General features: G+C 45.7%; 1 protein-coding gene across 1 annotated transcript in view; it reads left to right on the plus strand.

Annotated features, from left to right (window-relative positions):
- Positions 1 to 1121: 1121 nt before the first annotated feature.
- Kcnk13 (potassium two pore domain channel subfamily K member 13) overlaps positions 1122 to 26086 on the plus strand; it is an 85452-nt gene continuing 60487 nt past the window's right edge. Inside the window, exon 1 of the mRNA XM_021723723.3 lies at positions 1122 to 1455. Within this exon, the coding sequence (XP_021579398.2) occupies positions 1122 to 1455 (334 nt within the window). The remainder of the gene's footprint in view (positions 1456 to 26086) is intronic.

A 26086-nucleotide genomic window follows, 5' to 3' on the forward strand; every position in this document is an offset into this window, starting at 1 on the left:
CAGAGGGAGGTGAGACCTGAGCGCAGCCGCGGCGCCCACACCTGCTACGAGGGGAGGTGCCTGGGAGGGGGCCCCGCGGTCTGCTGGCGAGCTTGCTGTGGATCTGCATGGAGTAGCGGGAGCACCTGCGCGAAGCCCCTGCCTCCGTCCCCCAAGAACTACAAGCTGAGACAGCCAAGACCGGGTGGGAGAAAGGGAACTCTTTGGGATCTCCTGGCCGCTGTCCTTGAGGGGCCGTCAGCTCTCTGGAGAGCTGGCCTGGCCAAGCCAACAGGTGCGTTCAGAGAACACCCCCGCGCAGGACCCAGAGGCCAAGGACACGCTGGCTGGGGAGATGCTCCTAACTTCCTTATTCCTCCCTTTCTGGTCTCTCTCCAGCCGATCCACCTGCTGGATGCCACGCTGCGTGGGGGTCGGGCGGGAGGTTCAAGCCTGCAGATGCCACTCTGCACAGTCCCTCAGTTCGTGCGCCTGCCCTGGACGGGTATCCAGCTTCTAAGCCCAGGCAGTCGGGTCGGTGACTCGGGGCGCAAGAGGCTTGGCGCGACAGGGAGACTAGGACGCACCACTGCGGATCCGACCGGGTGGGCAACTCCAAAGCCAGTAGACACCCCACCACCCGCCTATGAGGCATCGGCGGCTTAAGAAGTGAAGTCGGAGGGACAAAGACCTGAGGGCTCCGCTGACCTACCTACCTCTCTGGACTCCGACCTCCGATTCCGGGAAAGTTCAAGTCCTCTCCAGTTTGCCGTGAAGACGCGCCACGCCCCCTCCCCAGTCTGGGCCCAGCGGGGACCCCGAGGTGAAACCCCTCGCCCGCGTCATCGTATCAAGCCTCAAAGGACTCTGCGCTCGGACTCTCGAGTCTTCAGTGTTAAGGAGAACTCCAAGGCCGGCAGGAAACGGCGGCGACAAAGCGGATTCGAAACCAGGACGTGGGGAGCTGGTGCCGCAGAAGCGGCGGAGGCGCTGTGGGAGCGCCCGGCGGTCATGGGTGAGCCAACCGCGGGGCGTCCGGGAGCGGGCTGAGTGCCCGCCGAGCCGCGACCTCCCCGGGGTGCGGACCAGAGCCCGCCTGCGCCCAGGGCGGTCTGGCACAGGGCTGTCCCGGGGGCCCGGCCATGGCCAGCCGGGGTTGCAGCTGTGGTCCCGGCCACTTGAATGAGGACAACGCGCGCTTCCTGCTGCTCGCAGCGCTCATCCTGCTCTACCTCTTGGGGGGCGCCGCCGTCTTCTCCGCGCTGGAGCTGGCGCACGAGCGTCAAGCCAAGCAGCGCTGGGAAGAGCGCCTGGCCAACTTCAGCCGCGGCCACAACCTCAGCCGCGAAGAGCTGCGCGGCTTCCTCCGCCACTACGAGGAAGCCACCAGGGCCGGCATCCGCATGGACAACGTCCGTCCGCGCTGGGACTTCACCGGCGCCTTCTACTTCGTGGGCACCGTTGTGTCCACCATAGGTAAGTGAGCCGGGGGCCTCTAGGGGTCCCCACGAGTGCCCACTCCCCCCTACTCCCGGTGAGCAGGACTGAGCCTTTCAGCTTCCATTCATCTTGGGGCGCCCCGCCCGCTCCACCAGGTGAGCTGTTGCCTGATCCACAGGTGATGGTGCGGAGCCGCCTAGACTCTTATTAGAAATTCAGTCTGTCCCCTCCCCAGACCTCCTAAGTCAAAGCCGCAAGTTAATCCGTCCCTGGGGATTTGAATGATCCTTAAATTGGAGAAGCTCTGTTGCAGGAGATTTTTGGATCTAGTTAAGGAGGCAGGACTTGAGTTCCTGGAACTTTGAGGAGAAAGCTTTCAAATAGAGACAGGAACCTATGAACACGTACTGAGTAAGGACTTCACAAGCCACTGGTCAGAGGAGATGCCTGAATTTAAGAAGACTCTGGCCATGACTTCAAATTTACAAAGAGAAACCCAGATAGAATTCCAGATTGATGTAAGGGATAGAGGTTTGATAAATGTTCAAAGGACAGAGGGTGTTCAGGGAGGAACGGGAATAAGTGACCCTTGGGCTGAACCAGTAGGTGTTTGGCATGATTTGGGTTTGCATTGTGGAGCAGACGGGAATTGTACTCAGGGGTTCCATGAGCTGGTGGCTCTGGGGTAGTGGAAGGAAGGTGGGAAGGTCTGCTGGCTAATGGGTGGAGAAGGAGGTCTTTTCTGCCACCCTGGGCACTAGAATTTATCTGGAGGCAGTTGGGAGCCATGGAGAATCTTGAGCAAGGGTGTGGCATGGCTACTTTCAGCTGTGCAGTTACACTCCAGCCTCAGGAAGCAATGAGGGGGAGGTCTTTGTACCACCCTCCTAAAAATGCATAATCCAGCAGGTTGGGGGAGGTGCTGTGGAAATTCTGAGAAGAGGGTTGGAGCAGGGAACGAGTTTTGAAAGACTAGATAGAGAGAAAGGAAGTGGCTTGCAGCTGCCAGAACACCAGGACAGCAAAAGGGCTCCTGCTGGCAGCAGCACAGGGTGTGCACACTTTGTGATCTGCAGCTGGGGCCCCTTGTCTCTAAAGGGCCTGTCGGTGAAGCAGGTGACAAGGTGAACCTCCTTGAGCCTCCCACACAGCCTCATGGCACATAGACATTCTGCCAGGGGTACATTCTGCACAGAGTACAGAAGAGATCAGCCTCGGTCCTGATTAGTCAAGAAAGACTTCCCAAGGTCAGTCCTGGAACCCGGGGTTCAGCGACTGAGTGGGAGGCAAGGCAGAGGGGATCAGCATGACTGGAACACACAGGCCATATCTGAAGAGCTTTGTGCTGAAGAAACCAGATCATGACCCCCTTCCCATCCTGGTGGCCCTGCCCATTAGCAGCCCCGACAGCACCATGGTAACTGGGTGTCTGGCAGGAAAACTCTCAGGGCATTGTCCATGTGACTGGAAGCCTAGGGCCCTGCAGGGGATGGCCAGGGAGTATGTCCTTCCCCAGCCTGTATCTTCTGCTGGACTTTCTTAGCAGTGTTCTATGAGTCCCTCATGACGTCACTTCCCATGTCTCTGAAAACCAGTTTCAGAATTTCTACATATGGGACACTTGGCAGTGAACAGACTGATTTGGAGGTGTCACTTTGAAACTTACCTTGAATCTGCTGTTTGCCTAGCAAGTTCAGGATTTCAGTTAGATTGAATGATATTTGGGGTGGTTTTGCTGTGAGATTAGGGGGCTGCATCCTCCCCACCATCATAAACCGTATGTTGGTGCTTCCCATGGACATGGAGGTAGGAGGAGTGTGCCTGTGCATGGGCTAGTGAACCTGGATACCATAGGCACAGGGAAGGCCATGGGCAGGTGGACATGTAGGAATGTAGGCTTTGGGCTGAAAATATGATAAAGTAGCTGATGAAGCAGGATGAGACCTGCACGCACAACCTGCAGCAGAGCCTCTGGAACTTGGGAAAGTTCCTTAACCCTTCTGAGTCTTGTGCTTCTCATCAAAGGTGTCTAGGAAGTGCCCACCTTAGAATCTCGAACTATGTAACTGTTGGGTGAATCAGTCCTGCCTCCTTCTCTCCTTGTAAGTCTGCAATGAGTCTCGGATAAGAACAATGAACTCCTGTAAGGAAACTTAAAAAATACAAAGCATGCTGAGTACAGGGGTGCACTCCTGTAATCCCAGCTACTCAGGAGGCTGAGGCAGGAGGATCATGAGTTTGAGGTCAGCCTCAGCAATTTAGCAAGACCCTGTTTCAAAATTAAAAATAGCTGAGGTTGTAGCTCAGCAGTAGAGTGCTTGCCTGGCACGCCTAAGGGTTCAATGCCTACGAGTGCAAAAAAAAAAAAAAAAAGTTCAAAGTGTTACATGGGTGTATTTATTTTACTTCCTTATTTTTATAATATTTCTTTTTAAATTATTTTATGTATTGTTATTAGGACAACAGCTGTTCTTTATTAATCCAGTGAGAAGATACTTGTATACCCATGTTCACAATGCCATTATTCACAATAGCCAAAAGGTAGAAACAACCCAAATGTTCATCCATAGGTGTAGGATAAATGAAATGTGGTGTAAACAATACAGTGGAATGTATTCAGCCATAAAAAGTGAAATTTCTGTACAGTATAGATGGACCCTGAAAACAATTCTACTTGATGAAATCAAGCCAGACATAGAAGGACACACATTGTCTGATTCCACTTACGTGAGATGCCTGGAATAGGAAAATTCATAAGAGACAGTAAATTAGAGGTTGCCAGGGGCAGAGAGAAGGCGAGAGGGAGGATTGTTATTTAATAGGTAGATGAAACAGTTTTAGGTACAGATAGTGGTGATGCTCATGCAACATTGTGAACGTGTTTGATGCTATCAAATTGTGCACTTGCGTATGCATAAAATGATAAATCTGTATCATTTTTTCACAATAAAAAAGGAAGCCGGAGCAGGATATTAAAACATGATGTAGGAGTGTTGATGGTAAAGGGTCGGTGACTGGCCTTGAAACAAGATTCAATTTCAAGTTCTCAAAGACATCGCTTAGCAGTATAACCTGTAAATGGTCTTCTGCAAATAGCTTTTTTCCTGAAAGAGGCTTTACCTGGGACTGTGTTTCTGTGTTTACCTCCTTGTTTATAACTGAGCATCTGGACATAAAGAATTCGAGGTCCTTTGCATATGAGATAGTCAGCAGGCACAAATTATGGTGCAGTAGCCAGCCACCCCCCAAATCTTGATAGATAGCAAAGTTTACTTTTGACCGGCACACAGTCCCCTTTGGACTCAGGTGGCTCTCTGGAGCCCTTGTCTCCTGCGTGGTCCCAGTGCTTCAGCTGCTTTTCTTTTGTGGCTTCTCTTCATCGCCACCTGGTCCCAGGACTGACTGGGAAGGGAAAGGAAGGCTCAAGAATTGAGCACCACCAATGATGTGGCCACCACAAGTCATCTCTCCTCTTGTCTCCTGGGTCAGAGCAAGTCACATGGCCACACCAAACTTACAGAGTCAAGCACGGGAGAGATCTGATATTGGTGGACAGAATGGATGACGCCTCCCATGCATCCCTACACACTGTCCTAGAAAGGAGGCCAATAGGCGTAAAACTCCAAGGAGGTGAGAAAAGGTGAGCGGGATGGGGAAATTAGCCCCATTTGCTGATACACAGGGACATATGGCAAAAGGACCTGTATCACTGCCAAACTGAACCCCAGATTTGGCTCTGAGTTTCTCCATTGTCAGAGAGACAACCATGACCATTAAATGAGTCCCTTATCCCAGCTGGCTTCTTCAGTCTGGAATAAAAATTCCTCCTGCATCTTGTCATAAAGGCGCAAGATAATGTGGTGAGAGAGTTCCTCCACGCTTAGCCAGAAGTATGAAAGAGAACTGTGTGCCGTACGTGGTGTGGCATCCCTCAGTACAAGTGTGATTAAACAAGAGACCCTCTGCCAAAGCCCAGAGCTGCACAGAGCAAGTAGGCAGCTCTGGATGATCCCATTCCAGGCCATTTGAGTCCTCTCTGGTGGTCCCCAAGCTTTGAGTCTGGAAGAATCCACCTGGGAGAACTGGTTAAGACACAGGTGCATGAGGCCTCCTTTTTCAGAGAGGCTGGTGTGGTAGATATGCACTTTCAGAAACTTCTTTGAAGGTGATTCTGTTGGGCAGTAGATTGAACAAGCACACCTGGAAGGACCCTACATCTTAAGACATATATGATAGGAGTGGGCATCGACTTGAAAACCGAGACCTTCCACAAGGATCCTTGCTACTTAGAATCGTCTATTAACCAGATGCCTCAGCATCACCAAGAAGCTTATTAGACACGGAGTCTCAGTTGGACCCCAGACCATTGGGATCAGAGTCTGCTCTTTAATGAAACAGCCAGCAAGTCCTGGGCACGTTCAAGGCTGGGAAGCCTGGAGCCTGGAGAGCTGGTGTTGCTGATGAGGGCTAGGCACCCCTGGGACTTCAACACAGACAAAGCAGGGGCCAGGCTGGTCAGCAGGAGAAATTGCTCATCTGTTGCCTTGCTGGAGTTCCTCACCAGCTGGAAGCCAAGCATGCCCAGGGGCAATCAATCAAGCGTTATCCAGATGTGGGGATGTGCTGGGCTTGGGCTCTGGCCACACAGCTTGTGAGGCCTGAGACACAGAGAGGCTTGGCCCTCCTTGTGGAGACCACTCAAGATGTGTGATCTGATTTTCAACAAGAGTTTTTATTCATTTTAATTAAACAGAAACAATTCCACTGGTGCCCATTTGGGCCCAGGCAGAGCTCATGGTAGCAGATTCCCCAGGTTCTTGTGGGGTCCCGGAGCTAAGCTGGCAGGCGTGTGGCTTGGCCTGGTTCATGTGTAGATCGATGGAGTACAAAACTGAATATTGCTTGGGGAATCATTTTTTTTTCCCCCACAAGGGAACAAGGCTGAGAAAAGAGCTTTTTCAAATCAAATGACATGAAGTCTAATCAATAAAATATTAGGAATTACTATTTTATAGTATCAAAATGATGTCAACTGACATCAAAGATGAATGGCAATTCAGAAAGAATATAAACACCAATAAATGTCATACATGTGTCAAGATTGAAATCACACACTGAACGGGCACTTTACATTTTGTGAAATATTCGTACACAAACCTTACGAGGAAGGTAGGCAAGTTGCCATTAATTCCATCTTGCAAAGGGAAACAGAGGTGCAGAAAACACCAATACCTTACTTAAATTGACAGAGTCAGAATTAAAATCAAGTTTTGTTTCATTCAGTGTCTGGTGGAAAAAAGAAATACATATTCGTTTTAGAAGACCAGTGGGTGTTTCAGTCTGTTTTCTACAACTAATACACAATATCACAGACTGGGTAAGTTATGGAGAAAAAAGATTTCTTCTGGCTCACATTTATAGGTCAAGGTCAAGGTTTAAATCTGGTGACAATAGCCTTCTTGCTAGTCCCTAGGCGGTGCAAAGTAAGACGTGGTGAGGGACCCTGAGTGCATGTGTGTATGTCTCTCTAATAAAGCCACCAGGATTCGGTCATGAAGGTCCCAACCTGCTGACTTTATGGATCCCTAATCACCCCAAAGGCCCCTGTCAACACGCAGTGAGATCATTCCCACACTCTGGAGCCTCACAGCAGGGATTAAGCTCATCAGGAGTTCCAGAAAACAAACCATAAAACCATACCGTATTTAAAAAAAAGTAGGAAATCACCCCATCCTGTCCCCCAACAAGAACCACCGTTAATATTTCAGTGTATCATATTATATTGCACATAAATGCTATTTTATTGACTCTACGACATGTCATTTTATGTGCCATTCAGAAAGAAAAGCTGCCAATTAAATTCTGACCTGCTAGCAGCTGTGAGGTGCCTTTCAATTTCCGATATTAAAACATTGAGGAAAGATGTATCTTAAAGACGCTGAGATATGTCATATTATATGTCTCGTTGTTTTCCATGGAACCATTAACCCATGGACAGAGTTTGATAAAAATGAATCTCATAATTTAAATGTCTTTAATTTGTACCAGAGTTGATTAATTTTAAATATTTATTCACAGTACTTTAAATATTTATTAAAATCATCTCCTCTTAATCAACTAGCTCATTCTTTCCCCATTTTTCAATTGGGAGCAGAGGGATGCGGGTTAATCGATTCGACAGGTGGGCTTCGTATTTTAAGGATTTGTGCCTTTCATCCCAAGGCTAGATGTTTGTGGCCTGCTTTCCGTCTTCGTTTTCTGTTCCGTGTCTATTATTGATCATTTAGAGGAGACATATTCTTCATTCCTCTGCAGTTTCATGTCTCAGTCTTTCCCTGCAATTGTCTGTGCTTAGAAAACCCAGAGGCTGTTAAGATCGCAGCTTTTGTTGGTCCTTTCCTAGCTGGTCTGCACTTCCAGCCACAGTGGTGGCTTAAAAGCACTTTAATGTACTGTTTCAAGTGAGCAATAGAAGGTGCACTTTAGCTGGGCGTCGATGCAGGGTCTGGAGAACGAGGGAACAGCGAGGCCCTCGGGAGAGTGCATTCGCTCGAGGTAGGGTGCCAGGGCCATCTCTCTTGAGATCCGCCTTCTAAAATTTCCTGGGGAAGTTCAAGATCATTCCGAGAATCCTGGATTTGTTCCATGATTCCTTTTCTACTTAGAACATTTCTGAGTCTGCTGGAAGTCACAGCCTCTCACTCTGTGTCCCCATCCTTGTCCTGTGTGTGCTCAACCGAGCCCACTGCATTAGGAATCAATCGTCTGTCATAAAATAGAATGATTTTCTCTTTTTTAACCCCTAGATTCCATCCTGTTTCTGTTTTCATTCGTGGCTGTCTCTATGAAGGAGACATGGATCTGGTATGAATGTGGTTAATAGCTAAAAAGAATGAAAGATACATTTTTTTTTTTTGCTTGCTACTTTAAAGAACCTTATAGAGTCAGCCACGGTGGTGCACACCTATAATCCCAGATACTCAGGAGGCTGAGGCCGGAGGATTGCAAGTTCAAAGCCAGCCTCAGCAACTTAGCAAGGACCTAAGCAATTAGACCTTATCTCAAAATAAATCCTAAAATGGGCTGGGGATGTGGCTTAGTGGTTAACTGCCTCGGGTTTAAATCCGTAATACCAAAACAAACCAACAAAAAACCCTTATGGAGTCTCCAAATGATAACACAAAGGAACCATCCTTCTTGCCTCCTCTCCCAGCCTCTCATATCTCAATTCTGGGGCCTCCTGTACTTGAACCCCTTGCCAATTTCTTCCTAGCTGTCAGCTCTCTGGTTTTTGTTTGTTTTCTGTCCTTGCTGGTGCCCTCTCCCTGATGTCTCGCCAGCTGGTATCAATATTGAAACAGCCTCCACAGTTTTATTATTCTCTCATCTTGTCCAATACCTGGGTTCCCAAAAGCACAGTGTGGTCTTAGGACTGACCAGCAGCAATTCTTCCCCCTCAGGAGAAAGGAGAGAAGAGTAGGGCATAATCATGATCCCCAGGATTAGAATGACTTTTGACATGGGGACCTTCTCAGCCTTTAGAGGATACTACCCAGGGCATGGTCCTGTGGAGGCCGGGAAAGGCCCATCCTGCTGCTGCTCTCCCCACCCCCACCCTCTTGCCAGCCTGTGCCTCCTGCGGCTGCATTTACCTGACACGCCCGGCATTTCAACACTGTTCTGAAATGCTGCACCTTTCCACGCCCACCATGCCTTTCTCTGGCCAGGGAGCCTCTGGAGAAGCCTAGTCAACTGCCCAGGGTTTATGGTTCCCAATGTTTGACCAATCGCCTGCATCTCTTACTGAGCACATCTCCCTGGAAGGAAACTGCATGGTCAGCGAACCCCAGGGTCTGACCATGAAGGGAAATGAGTGCAATCCAGGTGTAGGGCATTAGGGAGTAGTGGGGCCTGAGCCCTGGAGGCGTCATATTCTAACTTCAGAGCAACACTGGGTTGACCAGACAAATCCAGGGAGCCTGGGGCCCTGGTTGAAGCTTAGGTCACCTGTGAGCTCTGAGCCTTCTTGCCTGTGGGGTGAAAAGCACAGGGCACCCCAAGTCTGCTTGCTCTGTCATTGCCTCTTGATTTCACAGTTCACATACGTACCCATTTCCTCATGCACCCACTTACCTCCTAAAGGAACAGGGACAGTTGTTTTTTTCTTAACTCCTCCAAAGAATACACATGTGTAGTCATCCTTAAGTTCATGCTATTTCATTCTTCTTTCCTTTTACTTTATTTCCTGTATATTCTCCCAAGACTTTCAAGTTTATATTAATGTAGAAGAGCTGAACTGTCCTCAAGAAGTGAGACATGGACAATATGTGTGATTTTTTTTTTTTTATTGTGTAGAGTAAATTTTATGAAACTCCTCAAATGCTCGATGAGGGCTGAATCCAGGATACATCCTACACGAAGCCCAGAGGGTAGGGACCAGGATCAGCCTCCTGCTCGGCAGGGGTTCTGGGGCTCAGAGAGTTGCTGGGCATCCTCTGCAGTTGCCGAGCCGGAAGGAGTGTGGGCCTCCCCTCTGAGCTGACACGGAACCTTCATGCCCTCCTCCTCTTCCTTTATGTCCTCAATGTGGAAGAATCACCAGTTAAACACGCCACAACCCCTCTCCTCAGTCGTGGTCCTTAGGTGCGCTGCCAGAGTGAGCACGCAGAGACCCTGTGGCTAGCAGCCTCCTGCGGACATTGGAGATCTCGTAAGGTCTGCGTTTCCAGGGGCCAGGTTGGAGGAAGGCCCACCTCCCTCCCAGGAGACCAAGTGGACAGAGACGTGCCCCTTCCCCTTGTCAGGTTTCCTGGTCCTCTCGAAGTTGCAGCCTCCCTCCCATCTCCATGACGACTCTGGTTACCTGCCCCGAGACCCTCACCTCCATGTTGAGACATGTAGGACCCCAGAGTCACTTCCGGCTTTGCCTGTTAGCTCTCGGCAGTTGGCACCAAGGTTCTCTGTCTTGGCTCTTCTTGTGGCATCCATCCTACTGATCATCCAGGGCAGTGGTTTTCAAACTCTGTCCCCAGGAACCCAGGGAGGTTCTCTGAGGTACTTTAAGGGCATTCTCTACCCTGCCCTTCTTTATCCTCATTTATCCCTCAAAACTCATGGGTGAGACGATGCAAGAATGTTTCGAGGTTAAACTGAATGGGTTGAAAGAGTTTTAGTGTAATCAGTGCATTGATCCCCTGATAGTGATTAACTGGGGGATAACCATAGGCTGCTAGGGTGTGGCTGGAGGAGGCGGGTCACTGGGCTGTGCTCTCTCTCTGCTTCCTAGTGCTCTGTCCTGACCTGCTTTCTTTCACCACACTCTTCCGCCATGATGTTCTGCCTCATCTTGGACCCAGAGAATGGAGTCAGTCACCCATGGACTGAGATCCCTGAAACTGTGAGCCCCAGATAAACTCTTGCTCTCGTAATTGTTCTTGTCAGGTCTTTTGGTCCCAGCAGTGAAAAAAGCTGACTCAAACAACGGATCTTTATTGACTTGAACTCTTTTTGGAACGTAAAATACCCTCATCTGACTAATTTTTCATAAATCCCGGTCCCCTGCATGGCTAAGACAAATATTCTCACCATTCTCTGTTTAGCTCTGACTCTTCTCAAATGTTATTCCAAGAGGCTGCATTTCAAAGGGTTCTGTGAGGTTGGCTATATAATTATGCTTGGATTTATTGCTAAAATTATCCCATAATGATTTGCCAGTGTGCCGGTTTCCTGGTTCCCTTGTTCATTTCTCGAGTGTTTTCTTTGTATCCTGTGCCTGTATCTATTTCAGCTGAGTTTCCTCTTGTGTTACAGAATCGGGGGGGCTGGAGGGAACATCATTCCCAGCCGCACTGCAGACCTAGTAAACAAATGCAAAATAACATGTCCCCCGTGTTTCGTGGCGTATGAATTCAGGATCATTGCTTTTAGCACGGGCAAAAAACTTTGATTGTTAATAACTTTTTATTATCTTATTAGTGTCACCTTGCCAATCAGTGTCACTCTTCATACTTTCTGTGTTTAAGCACAGATATTATTCAACTTTGTGCATTGTGTTAGCAGATCCTCGTTCCCTCTTGGACCCTCTCTTTAGTTATCATCTTTAGTGATTTTCGAAGCCACCACTTGCCTCATTTTCATATTTTTATTTGTTAACGCCTTTGGACAGTTCTCTTTGTAGCAGAGATTGGTGCATTTATTATTTGGTGCCATTTATATCTCCTTCTTCTTTGCCTCATCTGTTTTTCTTTGCACTGTTCTATTTCGATTGTGAGCTTTAGGTATTCTTTTTGACATTCTAAGTGTGATTAGAAGGAAATCTTTTCTAAACTACCTGAGGATAAAAATCATTGCTACCACTGTTTTTCATGTTCCTAAATAAAACCGAGCTGCCCTTCCTGGATGATAGTGAACCTTTTGTCTTTGAGGTCATGCCATTCCTCCCTCCCACCTCCTGCCTTCCAGACCCTTGTTACATCTTCTGCGGAAACGATGGTCTCACCCCCAGGTATCATCGTAGGTGATAAGGAAGAGCTGCCCTTTTTCTTCCGGGTTCTGGAAGACTTTTCCAATTTCTCCACCTTTATTTCTCACACCTTTGGACCTTGAGGCTTTGGTTGATTTTTTTACTTAACACAGATTTTTCTCAAGCTTTGCTTTCAATCAGAAAGTAAAGAAAGTCAATCCTCAGGAAACTGACTTTTCCTATGTGGTCTGAAAGCGACGCCCCATTTAACAAGTGGAGTGGGAGAAAAGGGGAGGCAAGAGCCACGTGGCTCCCTGCTTCCCCGAGCTCTGTGCCAGGCCTCAGCCCGCAGCCACCTGGAGGGCACTGAGGCCTTCAGTAGTGTTGCTCATTTTTGTCACCTACGTACAGTTTCTTTGTCTCAGTAATAACGAGGAAAAGAAAGTGACAAACTTATCAGTGGCAGGTTGCATTGGGCTGATTGTAGCAAGACAACCCCCAAAACAAAACAAAAACAAAAACAACAGCTTAGAGGGTAGACATGGGCTGAGGCCCACAGTCCAGGGCCACACAACAGTCCCTCAAGGCCACCAGCATCCCAGCCCTTCTGTCTTTCTGCAGTGGCAGGCTCAGAAGGTAGGTCTCTCCCCTGTGCTCACAACGTAGCTCCAGGAATTGGGGCCACCATCAAGACAGGAAGGAAGAGGCAAAGGGCGTGTGTCACCCAGCTGGGCCCTTGAAGACGGCTTTCCTGGAAGTCTCAACTCCCACTTGGCTCTCACTGGGCTGAACTGTGTCACCTTGTCCCTCCTGTCCTCCATGTGCAGGAGAGCTGTTGCCATTGTGAACACGGTCAGGGCCATTTATGGAGGCAGAAGGGAAGGGTGCTACTGCAACTGAGTGGTTTAGGTGACTGACTGCACCTGTGGGTGGGGGCTGTGGGAGCCTTCCTGCTGGGATTTTGGGGAAGGTGTTCTATAAGGACTTAAAAACAGCATACTACAGGGACACAGCCACATCAATGTTTATAGCAGCACAATTCACAATAGCTGAACTGTGGAGCCACTCAGTAGATGAATGGATTTTAAAAAGTGGCATATATACACAATGGAATATTGCTAGGCAATAAAAGAGAATAAAATCATAGCATTTGCAGGTAAATGGATGGTGTTGGAGAAGATCATGCTAAATGAAGTTAGCCAATCCCCAAAAAAACAAATGCTGAATGTTTTCTCTGATATAAGGAGGCTGATTCATAGTCGGGCAGAGAGGGGGAGCATGGGAGGAATAGACGAATTCTAGATAGGGAAGAGGGGTGGGAGGGGAAGGGAAGAGTGAGGGGATTAGCAAGGATGGTGGAATGTGATGGACACCCTTATCCAAAGTGCATGTATGGAGACATGAATTGGTATCTTCATACTTTATGTACAAACAGAGATATGAAAAATTGTGGTATATATGTGTAATAAGATAATTATAATGCAGTCCACTGTCATGTATTTAAAAAGTAAAATCAATTAAATATTAAAAATAAATAAATAAAATGTATACTGAAGAAAAAAAAAAAGCAGCTGATGCGCTCACTTCCTTCTTCAGTCCAGGCAGGGTTTTCAGGCGTTTTCTTCCTTTTTCTTGTGATACTAGGGATAGGACCCAGAGCCTCACACACGCTAGCTGCATCCCAACTTCTCTTCCGATATTTTCTTAATGATAATTTAGACGATCCCTGCACTGTGTCCCCAAATTAGTCTCAATAATTGGTTATTCCTGTTTTTTAAAGTCTACTGGATTTTTTTTCTTCATTGATTGGCTTAATTCTCTCTTTGGGCTTTGATCCTCCATTTCTCTCCCAGCCTCCTCTTTCCTCTCCCTTCTGATCACTGCCTGTTGACTCCGTGGGTTTCAGCAGGGTTTATTAAGAGCCTGCTCCGTGTCAGGGACGAGTTCCTCTTTGCTCCTCTCCTGCTGCTATTTACTATGGTGCAACAGTTCTTTCTTTCTTTTTTTTTTTTTTTAACATTTTTATTTGTTCTTTACAGTTGTACATGGCCGCAGAGTGTTTTTGGTGTTTTATTTTGGCGGGGGGCAGTACCGGCGATTGAACTCAGGGACACTCAATCACTGTGCTACACCCCCAGCCCTGTTTTGTATTTTATTTAGAGACAGGGTCACACTGAGTTGTTTAGTGCCTCCCTTGCTTTTGCTGAGGCTGTCTTTGAACTCTCAATCCTCCTGCCTCAGCCTCCTGAGCAGCTAGGATTATAGGCATGCACCACCATGCCCAGCGTTGGAGTGTATTGTGACATATCATACGTACATGGAGTACAACTTCCCATCTTGTGGTTGAACATGATGTGCAGTTACCCTGGTCATGTATTCATATATGAGCATAGGAAAGGTATGTCTGATTCGTTCTACTGTCCTTCCTATTCCCATCCTCCTCCCTTCCCTTCATTCCCCTTTGTCTAACTCAGTGAACTTCTCTTCTTCCCCTCTCCCTTATTGTGTGCTAGAATCCCATATCAGAGAGAACATTAGCCTTTTGTTGGTTGGGACTGGTTTATTTCACTTAGCATGACAGTCTCCAATTCCACCCATTTACCAGCAAATGCCATAATTTCATTCTTTTCTATGGCTGGGCAATATTCCATTGTGGATATATATCACATTTTCTTTATCTATTCGTCTGTTGAAGGGCACTTAGGTTGGTTCCACAGCGTAGCTATTGTGAATTGAGCTGCTATAAACATTGCTGTGGCCGAGGTTGCAACAATTCTTGATGATTCTGATCTGTCTTTTATTTCTTAGAGTAGATTTCCTTCATTCTATTTTGCTCATTTATCTTTCAACTTATGGGCCTGTTTCCCATAAGCTACCCCCACTTCCAACAGAATCTGAGACCCTGGTTTGGGGCTCCACTTGGCATTTCCCTGAGTGAGGCCTGTGACCTAGCTTTTGACAACTTCTTCTCCAGATATTCTGTTTCGGCAGGAAATAGGCCACTACGTTGCTTCCCAAGCCACCACATCATGAGAAGATTCAGTGTCTTTCCAAAATATCAGGTCACCCCGTAGTGAAAGCTACATAAAGAGATATGCTGAACAGCTGGAGAAAAGTAAGTCTATGTCCCAGACGAGGTTGGGGCCAGCAATGACCGGTTCTCAGGATATTCACTGTCTTCTCTCTTTCTTCTTTGTATCCCCAGCTCCAGGGCTTCCTGTCCTCTAGGAAGTCCCTGTTCTCCTTCCCAGACTGACTAGAATTTTCTGTTTTGGATGCCCAAGGGCTAGGAGAGAAGGTGAATCTGAACTTCACCTGCCCACAACTACTTCCCTCCAGGCAGGAGGGCCTGGAGCAGGGTTCTCCTCCTGGGTGCTGCTGAGGTTTGGGGCCTGATAAGCTGTGGTGGTCCCTTGGCCCTGCCTGGTAGGATGTAGCAGCATCCTGGCCCCACCCAAAGGTGTACTGGTGGTGACACTCCACATGTCTCCATGCATTGCCAAATGTCCCAGGGGTGGGACAGATCCCCTGAAGGGGGCCACAGTACAAGAATCTGCCATAATGGCCAGCCCTCAGTCCTCTCCTCTCCGTGGCCTGTCATTCACCTTGAGCGAAGGGCAACTGGGTGGGCTCTGGAGGACTGAGAGAGGGATAAGCCACATCCAGCTTCTAGAAAGTGAAAGTACATGGGATTTCTACCAATAAGAAGTTTCAGGCCAAAACCAAGATTCAGAAACGTGATTTTTATGTGTGTACTTGGCCCCTCCCCACCTCCACCCAAGTTAAGCTTGCATTATTAACTACAAGATGGCTTTTATGTACATATATATATATATATATATATATATATATATATATATATATATGTGTGTGTGTGTGTGTGTTTACAGACAGAATCTCACCAAGTTGCTTAGGGCCTGACTAAGTTGCTGAGGCTAATTTTAGAACTCATGATCCTCCTGCCTCAGCCTCTGGAACCACTGGGATTACAGGTGTGTGCCACCAAGCCGGCTCCTTCCCATTCCTTTGTAAATGCCTTTATTGAGACACGGTTCACAGACCACATCTATTTAAAGCATAAAATTAGACAGGTTCTAGTATATTCACAGGCTTTGGCAACCATCAGCACAATCAATTTTAGGCCATTTCAGCATTCAAAATAAAACAAAACAAAACAAAACTGCATACCCCGAGGCAATGACCCCCATCTCCTCCAGCTTCTGCTTTCTGTCTCCACAGATTTCACAATTCTGGATGTTTCATATAAATGGAATCACACTATATGTGACTTTTGGTGACGGTTATCTTTCACTTTGCATGATGCTCTTTAAGACCTCTGTGTTATATGTTCATCCCTTTTTATTGGTATATTCTATTACATGTACCAAGTTGTATTTATTAATCAGTTGTCAGGTGTTTAGGTTGTTTCTCCTTTTAACTTTTATGAATAATGTGCAAAGTTGAATAAGTAGGTGTCCAAGTTTGTGTGTGGATATGTCTGCATTTCTCTTGGGTGTATACCTGGGCTTAGAGTTGACAGGTCACATTTTAACTCTAATCTTTACCTTGGGAAGAAGTGCCAGATTATTTTCCAAAGTGGCTGAACCATTTTATATCTCACCAAGATGTGGAGGGGTCCCTATTTCTCCACATCCTCACCAACGCTTTCATTATCTTAATAACTGGCCTCGTAGATTAAAATGGTATCACATTGTGATTTTGATTTGCATTCCCTAATGATAAATGATCTTTTTTTAAAAAATATATTTTTAGTTGTAAATGGATGCAATGCCTTTATTTTATTTATTTTTATGTGGTGCTGAGGATGGAACCCAGTGGCTCATACATGTGAGGCAAGTCCTCTACCACTGAGCCACAACCCAGCCCATGACAAATGATCTTAAGTATCTTCCATATTACTTATTAGTATTTTGAATAACTTCTTGAAAGAAATGCCTATTCAGATCCTTTGCTCATTTTAAAAATTGAGATATTTGTCCTCTTATTATTAAATCATCAAAGTGCTTATTATGATTTATATTCAAATCCCTTTTCAGATACATATTTGCAACTATTTCCCCTCTTCTGTTTTTCTCCTCCTCTTTTTGCTTACTTCTGAGTCTCCTTTGAAGCACAGAACTCATAAATTTTGCTGATGTACAGTGTATCTATTTATCTTTTGATGCTTATGTTTCTGGTGTCATCCAAGAAACCATTGTCTAATTCAAGGTCACAAAGATTTATACCTATTTTCTTCTAAGAGTTGGGTAGCTTTGTGCTTGCATTTAGGATGTTGGTCTGTTTTGAGTTAGTTTGTATATGGTGTGAGGTCTGGGACCAGCTTCACCCTCACAGTGGATCTCCGGGTGTCTCAGCACCGTATGTTGGAAAGACTATCCCCTCCACCAGCCAGAGTGAATTATTTTGGCATCCCTGTCAAAAAATCAGTTGACCATGAATGCGAAGGTTGTTTTTTGAATTTTCATTTCTCTTGATCTGGATGTCTGTCTTTATGCCAGTACCTTGATTGTTGTAGCTTTTATAATAAATTTTGAAATCAGGAAGTATGAGTCGTCCAGCGTTGTTCTTCTTTTTCAAGACTGTTTTGGCTATTCTGGGTTCCTTAAACCTCCTTGTGAATTTTAAGATTGTTTTGTTCATTTCTGCAAAGAAGGCTTGGCATTAAATCAATTTGGAAATATTACTGCTTTTTTAGTCTTCTAATCTAGGAACATGAGATGTATTTCCATTTATTTAGATCTTTTCATTTTTTTCAACAATGTTTTGTAATCTTCAGAGTGTAAGTTTTGCACCTGTTTGGTTAATTTCCTCTTATTCTTTTCAATGCCATTGTGAATGAAATTGTTTTCTTAATTTTACTTTAGTTTTTTTATTACCAGTGTATAAACAGAATTGACTTTTGTATGTTGATCTCGAATCCTGTGGTCTTGCTGTTCATATATTAGTTCTTGTCATGTTTTTGTGGATTCTAGGAGATTTTTCCCATATAGGATCACAGAATTTATGAATAGAGAGAGTTTTAATTCTTCCTTTGAAGTCTGGAAAATTTATGTCTTTTATTTCATTCCTGGCTGGGGTTTTCAATACAGTGTTGAATGGAAGTGGTGAGAATGGACGTCTAAGTTTATTCCTTAGGGGGAAAATGTTAGTTTTAGTTTTTCACCTTTGAGTATGGTACTAGTTTTGTAGACAGTCTTTATCAGGTTGGGGAAGGTCTCTTGAAGTCCTAGCTGGTTAGGTGTGTTAAATCACAAAGGGGTTTTGCCAAATTATTGTGTATCTATTGAGATAATCTTGTGATTATGTCCTTTATGCTATTAATAGTGTATATCATTAATTTTTACATATCAAGTCAATCTTGGAGTCCTAGAATAAATGCCACTTGGTCATGATATGTAATCTTTTTTTATACAATTTTGCATTCAGTTTGCTAATATATGATAGAGGATTTTTGCATCTGTATGCAAAAGAGATAGTCATCTATTTTTTTGTGATGCCTTTTTCTTGGTTTGGCATCAGGATGATTTTTAGACCTATGGAATGGGTAGAGAAGTGTTCATCTGTAGTTCTTGCATCTTTCTGAGGTTGCCCAGGATACATAGCCACAGCACAGATATTCAGTAACTTAGCTATTCCCCCCATCGTGGGCCATGTAGGTTGTTTCTAATTATTTGCTAGTACAACAGCTCTGTAGAGCATACTTTTAATTTTAAATTGTAAATATGTATAGCAACTGCAAAGTTTTGAGAATTTTTGAACTTAAATAGTCTTTTGGCCAATTTGCAAGAATCTTCTTCTTCTTCTTCTTCTCCCCTGGTACTTTTCTAAGCACTCTACAGACAGTCTGTCATTCTGTGCCACAGGACTATTATTTTCCTTATTCTGTGAGAGAGAAATCTGAAAACACAGTGGCTAAGTATCTTTCTTGCGGGGGAAAATAGCTTACCGGAAGTTACAAAGTAAGCAGTAGAACTTTGATTTAAATGTGTTCAGCCCTGACTTGAATGGCAGGCACGAAGGGGCCAATCCCTGAGATGATCAAAATTCTAGTGAAAATGAAAATAAAACCATGACCCTTGTTCTGTATTTATTTTTGCCACCCACGTGTTTATATTTGATGTCACTGATGGATCAGGCTGCAACAGAAAGATGTCTGGGTGCTGTTTCTCCCTTGTGACTCCTTAGGACCACACCCACCTAGCACCCACCTCATGTCAAACACAAGGTTTAGTTGGGTTTCATTGGAATTTACTAAGTCCCTAACACATGGGACTTGTCCCACTGATGACAGTTCTTAACAGAGGCCATGAATGGAACTTGGGTGGGAAAGTAACCCCATGTTTCTAATCTAGATGCAGAAGGGGTGATGCCTGAAGCTTTGTCACCTGTGGAAATCACAGATCTGTTCCCCTCACTTCACAGTTGTGGAAGGTACCTCCTCATCCATCACAGCTTCGGAATCATGGAGCCTTAGACCGAAAGATCTTGCTGCTTCATGATTTAACAATGAAACACATGTTGTATATCACACTGTTTTAGTCAGCTATCTCACTGTGACTAAAAGAATCCAACCAGAACAGTTGTGGAGGAGGAAAGATTATTTCAGAGGTCTTAGTCCACAGAAGGCCGGCTCCATTCCTGGGGGCTTGAGGTCAGGCTGGACATCATAGCTGGAGAGTGTGGCAGAGGGAAGCAGCTCACATGATGATCAGAAAGCAGAGAGAGACTCCACTGGCCACATACAAATATATATCCACAGCCTCGCCCTAATCCCCAGCTCCTCCAGCCACACCCTCCCACCCAGCCACCACTCAGTTAATCCCATCAGGGGACTGATTCACTGATTGGGTTAAGAGTCTTAGAACCCAATCATTTCTCCTGTGAAGCTTCTTGCGTTGTTTCACACATGAGCTTTCGGGGGGTGGGGGGGCACCTCACATCCAAACTGTAACACGTTTGCCCCATCGTTGAAGAACTGTGCTTTTAATATGGCTGCTTCTACAATCCTACACACTTAAATTCATTCATTAAAAAAAAAAAACAATAAAAAGTGACCCTTAGGGCTTCTTGACTGTCAAAGGCTCCTTATAACCAAAAACAGGAATTGAGAACTGGACTAGGGCGGATTTTGAATAAAGAGGAAAAGGGAACCCACTCTGTGCAGCTGCCCGTGTGGGGCTCGTGAGGGCGTTGATCCTCCTGCCTGTGGATGGAAACGCTCCTGTTGCTCAATCAACCTCCTCCTTCCCTGAGTATTCAGAAGATGCTGCTGTGTCTTGAGGGTCACTCTCCCTCGGGGCAGTGGAGAAGAGACACCATTTAGAAATGCCCTCTGTTTTTCTTTCTTTCTTGCCTATGCTGGGATTGATCCCAGAGCTGCTGTACCTCTTAGCTTCATCCCCAATCCCTTTTCAAACTTTTTAAGATCTTGAGACAGGACCTTGCTGATTTCTGAGGCTAGCCTTAAACTTGCGATCCTCCTGCCTCAGACTCCACAATGGCTGGAATCGCAGGCATGGTGGCTCACAGGCAGGGATGGACACGCACTCCACCTAGTGCAGGGGGCATTGTTCATGGTCTCCTTTGCTCTTTCACCCCATGTGTTCGGCTCGCGATGGTGACCCTTGACCCTAGCCCACACCTACCCTGTTATTCCAGTATCACGAGTACCCTCTGTTGTGACTCTGATTTGGGGATATATGCTACTTCATAGTCATTTAGTTCTACATTTCATTTGATGTTTAAATTAGAAATTGCAACCCACAGGCTTTGGATGAAAGGTGGCTTCATTATTTGGTGGCAGATGGTGATAAGTTGATAAATTTTTAACAACTAGTTTAAAAAAAAACAACAGAAGTCCTAATTCATAATATTTGCCCATTCCTGGGGTGTACATATTTTCAGATGTCAAGTCACTGAAGACAGACAGCAAAGTAAATGTCACAATCAGCCTCAGGGGTTTGTCAGCCAGCCCCCTCACACTGCTGTGGACCTCAGTGTTTAAGAAAAGTTAAATTAGTTGTCAAATATTAAAAAATCAGATGTCCCAGTCAAAATCTAGATTTCTGATTTTTCTTGAGAAAATGGAAACTCTGGCCCTGCCAGGCCCATGTTCCTACGAGGCCACCATTCACTGAGCAGGAACTGAGGCTGCTCCCTTAGGGCCTCATGCCACCTGCCACTCATCACTGTTCTTTCCTGTTCCCTGCTTTAAGTACTGAGGTTCTTTCTTCCTTTGAGAAGAAACCAAGCAGTCTTATCACCTGGCTTTTTATCAAAAACTCCAAAGAGTTGCAGAGTAGGACCCCTCCTCAGTGATGCTATGTGATATTCATTTTTTTCTTTTTTCTTTCTTTATTTATCTATTGGTGCTTCAGCTTGACCATGGGGCAATCGAGTTTCGAGTTAGGGTGCACGGAGAGTTTACTTTTACTCTTGTTGATTTCCCTCTGGCCATCCCAAATCAGTAGGCAAAAGAGATTTGTCTACTTAGGACAGTTCATTAATGAGAATCAAGCAGAAAAGCATGAACTCTGGGGCAGGCTAGTTTTCCTATGGGAAATTAAGACCCACTGACTGGAAATGGTGAAAAGCAATGAGTTCAGAGGAAACTCGGTACAGTAATTAAAAATGCATCAATCAAGTTCTGTACTGTAAGCTGTTGACACAGCAGAGGAAAAGAAATGTAGCATCTCTGAGGTCTCGTTGGATGCTGTCCATGTTGATCTTGGACAGCAGCACGCCAATGTCTGGGGAAGACTGCTCTTAACCAGGAATGTAGAGCACTCGAGATGCCAGCCCCGCTGGCTGGAATGACTGGACCGTGTCCCATTATTGATGAGGGTTAAAGGGACCGTAAAGGGTGTAGATGTTGTAAAACCCTGTTCTTGTCGGGATAGATAGATTACAGGTGATTAATGACTGAGAATTGGGGAAAGGGGCTAAGGAGAGGGTCATGGAGTTACCTACGATAGTGGGGGAGAAGAGGAAGTCAGGTAGAAAACAGTGGAGGTATTTTAAGAATTACATTATGTACGTACTTGAACATTTCCAAGAGTTTCGTCATAGGGGTAAAATCAATTTCATTTTGGGAAGGAAAGCTGCATTGTTGAAGATGCTTTTTGTGAACGTGAACCTGGCATAACACATTTAATGTCGCCTCCTGCATACCTCCATGTGGTTGGTGGGGGCTGGCGGGGGGGGGGGTGGCACTGGAAACCTCAACTGTCCCAGGCTCGGCTTTCCAACAACATACATTAAATGAAGGGAGGAGAGAGTTTTTAATGCATAAATGAGGTTTACTAAATACATCTGCAGAGAAGGCACAACTAAAAAGAACACTACTGATGTTTGTGGGCAGTTGATAAGGAATCATGGAGGACAGAGGTCAGAGGCAGCATTTTAGTTCTTGGTGGTTTTTTAAAATTTTTATTTGTTCTTTTTAGATATATGTGACAGTGGAGTGTATTTTGACATATCATCCGTACATGGAGTATAACTTGCCATTCTTGTGGTTGTATCCTGGTCATGTATTCATATATGAACACAGGAAAGTGATGTCCAGTTCATTCCCCTGTCCTTCCTATTCCCATTCCCCTCCTTTCCCTTCATTCCCCTTTGTCTAGTCCAGTGAACTTCTATTCTTCCCCTCTTTACCTTCCCTTGTTTGTGAGTCAGCATCCACGTATCAGAGAAAACATTCTTTCACTTAGCATAATATTCTCCAGTTTCATCCATTCACCTGCAAATGCCATAATTTCATTGTTCTTTAAGGCTGAGTAATATTCCAGTGTGAATCTACACCACATTTTCTTTATCCATTCATCTGTTGAAGGGCACCTAGGTTGGTTCCATAGCTTAGTTGTTGTGAATTGAGCTGCTGTAAACATTGATGTGGCTGTGTCCCCGTAGTATGCTGATTTTAAGGGCTTTGAGTATAAACCTAGGACTGGGACAACTGGATCAAATGAAGGTTTTTTTGAGGAATCTCCATCCTGCTTTCCAGAGTGTATGCACCAGTTTGCAGTCCCACCAGCAATGTATAAGCGAGCCTTATCCCCACCACCTTGCCAACATTTATTGTTAGTTGTATTCTTGATAATCAGAGGCAGCATTTTGAACTAGTGGGAAACTCACAAGCCAGCCATGCAGTGGGTGGGTCTGAAAACAGACTTTTCAAACTTGAGTCTTTTTCATTTCCTTGCCTTTTAAGAAGCATCACAATACTTAGAAAGAGTGGCGGGAGATTAAACAGCATCCTCTTCATTAGGCATCCTCTTTCCATTAAGTACCAAGTCTCCTCTGGGCACAGGGCAGACACCCCAAATGGGGACCCCATGACGAAATTCAATCTGCTGAGCCAGGCCCTGTACTAAGTGTGGAGGTCTGTGTGTTACCCCTGTTGACCCTCACAACCTCACTCCATGGTAGACGATGATGTCCCTACTTTGCAGGTGAGAAAACTGAGACTTAGAAAATTTGCTTCTCACCCCACAGCCAGCAGGGAAGTGGGTCCGTGTGGCTGCAAAGCCCACACTTTTTCTAGACCACTGTGTCATTAATAAACTGAGTTGAACATAGTGTTCCCTGAATACATGGCATAAGTTGCTATTGTTCTCCAGGCATTGATAAAGAAAATTAATTCACAATATCGTCAGCGAAGATGGAATCAGTTCCATTGTCACCTGAGTTTGTTCTTCCTTGATAGTTTAGGGGTTTTTGTTTTTGTTTAAAAAAAAAAAAAAAAGAAACTGCCTGTTTCCATGGCCCTGACTTCTCTTTTCCATCCCTACGTAGGGTGAGGCAGGAAGTGTGGAGGAGTCTTCTGAGACTGTTTTCTGCAGCTCCCTGGTCCTCTCTCCAGCAAGCCAGCTTAGAAGGACATGGTAGAAATGTTCCAGAAGGCCAAAGAGGCCCTGTGAGCGCATACGGTAGCTGGGGTTGTTTGAGGTTCCCTGTGAGGATTCCCTGTCTCCTGTTCATTTCCAAAAGACATCCTGGGCTTTGAATCTGATCAAATGGGATCCCTGTCATCCCTCCTTCCAGAAGATTCTAAGGTCTCTTCATCTGTGGGCAGAGATTTATGTCAAATGCTTATTCATGGACTTCTGGAATGTGGTCCTAAATCTTTCTAGATACTTGGATTGTCTTGAATGTGCTTAACCTGTGAGCAGATAAGCGCCTGGTATGGGGAATGCTTGTTGACTGCATATTCAACTTGCTGAATTGGGGATTTGTTTTAATGGGATTTGGTGGGAGCCATTTCCCACCCACCCCCGGCCTCTTTCTTTCATTATATCAGCTCTGACTTTTTCAGTGCCTGGAGAAGAGTGAGGACCCCAAGGGGCCTCTTAGGTCTTGTCTACAGGGAGCCATCAGCTCCATGTGTGTCCCTGTCCCCTCTGTGCACTGATGGGCCCCTCACCCAGTCCTGTCATGCATAGCCCCTTAGTAAATATTTGTAGGATTAAAAGTAGAGACCACCTCCCCTGCTCTTTGACTGTGAAGCTGGTGCTGGCCTTTGTCACCACTGAAGGAGAACCAGGCATTCATTTAACCTCCCCAAAAAGCTGTTTCTGGACAGTATCCAGAGAGTCCAGTGATCTGGTCATAGAACTGGACCGTTGTTGCTCAGCTGAATTATCACAGACGAGGCGAGTCCAAAGAGCCTTATCTTAGTGGTAGAGCTGATTCTATATCTTATCATCGGAGAGAGGAAACACCAGAGCATGGGTCTGGCTTACTCGCTTCCTTTTCCTGCGTCTTAACCAGGTCATGTCCCATCTCAAGTCAACTCTGGGAGGTGGGGCTCAGCCACATTGTATATGCACCTTGGCACCGGGGCACGTGTCTGCCACCTCGGGCGTGATGGGCTTCATTATCAAGGAATTAAATTTCTATAGAATTAAAGTTTTAACTAGAAAAGTGTTTGTTCCAAACTTGTTTTTAACTTATCCGTTTTGGTGAAAGCATTTAAAATAAAATAAAAAGGATTGTGTGTTACCCCACCTCTTCAAAAAAATGTGACTACCCCACAGAATTGAAGTCCTTTTGGATGTTTGAGGCTCATTGCTATGGGCAGAACACATGGTGTTTTTGAGCTGGAGAGGAATTCAGTCTACCAAAAGGGCAATGCCAGCCAGGAACCAAGGGGGTTGCCATTCTTTGCCCCTCATGATCTTTCTTCCTCTCCTCAGATGTCCCTTTTTGCTAGGATCAAGTGACTCTAACAAGGATGCACATCAAGATCTCCCAGGAAACTTTTAAAAACGTATCACTGTCTAAGTGATTTGACTGAAATTCTTGATTCAGTAGGTCTGAGATGGGGCCTTGGTAGTTCTACTTAATCACCAAAACTTCCTTAGGTAGGATTTTTTACTCTTCTGGAGAGCAAGCGTCATGATCAGCACATCTTCTACTATTTTTACTTCGGCTGTCTTGTTTTTCTCGGGTGTATTTGGGGGAGGGGGACCTCCAGAAGGGCTGCTTCTTCCTTCCATCAAGTTAGAGCAGTGACTCTCAAACTCACCCGGAGGGTGGGATGCCTGAGGTTTTCCTTGCAGAATACAAGGAGGCGTTGCCATGTATATCTTTCTCTTGTAAATACTCGGTTCATTTTTGTTAGCAGTGAGTCTAACTGTTCATTGTCTTAATGTTACCATCTATGGTATTGGGTTCATTGTCTCCATTCAGCAAAGAATCAAAAAACAGGACACAGAGATAGCAAGCCAGCAGCAAGGTTACTGCAAGAGTGACAGAGACAGACTTCTCAGAAGAGAAGGGACTCCAGTGCCAGTGGTGGAGTTGTGGCCTGTTCTTTTTATGGTCTCTGAAATGTCCTTATCTCCTCCCCATCCATGCATTCTTCCCTATTATCGATTGGTGCCCCTCTGTCCACATGTCCCTTTTAGTTTTTCTAATGGATTCCCCCCCGCTTAGGAGCACAAGTACAGAAGGGTCTGTCTCACTGGGTCCCCCACTCGTGTCCACCAGCACTTCTGTCAACCAGGAAGGTGACCTCAGCAGAAGACCCTCTCACTCGCCATCTTGTCCTGGCTGCCTGTGCCCTTTGACGTCTCCCTCATTAGTCAAGACCCTTTGCATCCAAGTATTGGGGACTCACTTGAATGAGCTCAAAGAAAAACATGGAATGTGCTGTAAGGATATGGGGATTGCTCACGAAAC

The sequence above is a fragment of the Ictidomys tridecemlineatus genome, chromosome 5, assembly GCF_052094955.1.
Source record: "Ictidomys tridecemlineatus isolate mIctTri1 chromosome 5, mIctTri1.hap1, whole genome shotgun sequence".
NCBI lineage: Eukaryota > Metazoa > Chordata > Mammalia > Rodentia > Sciuridae > Ictidomys > Ictidomys tridecemlineatus.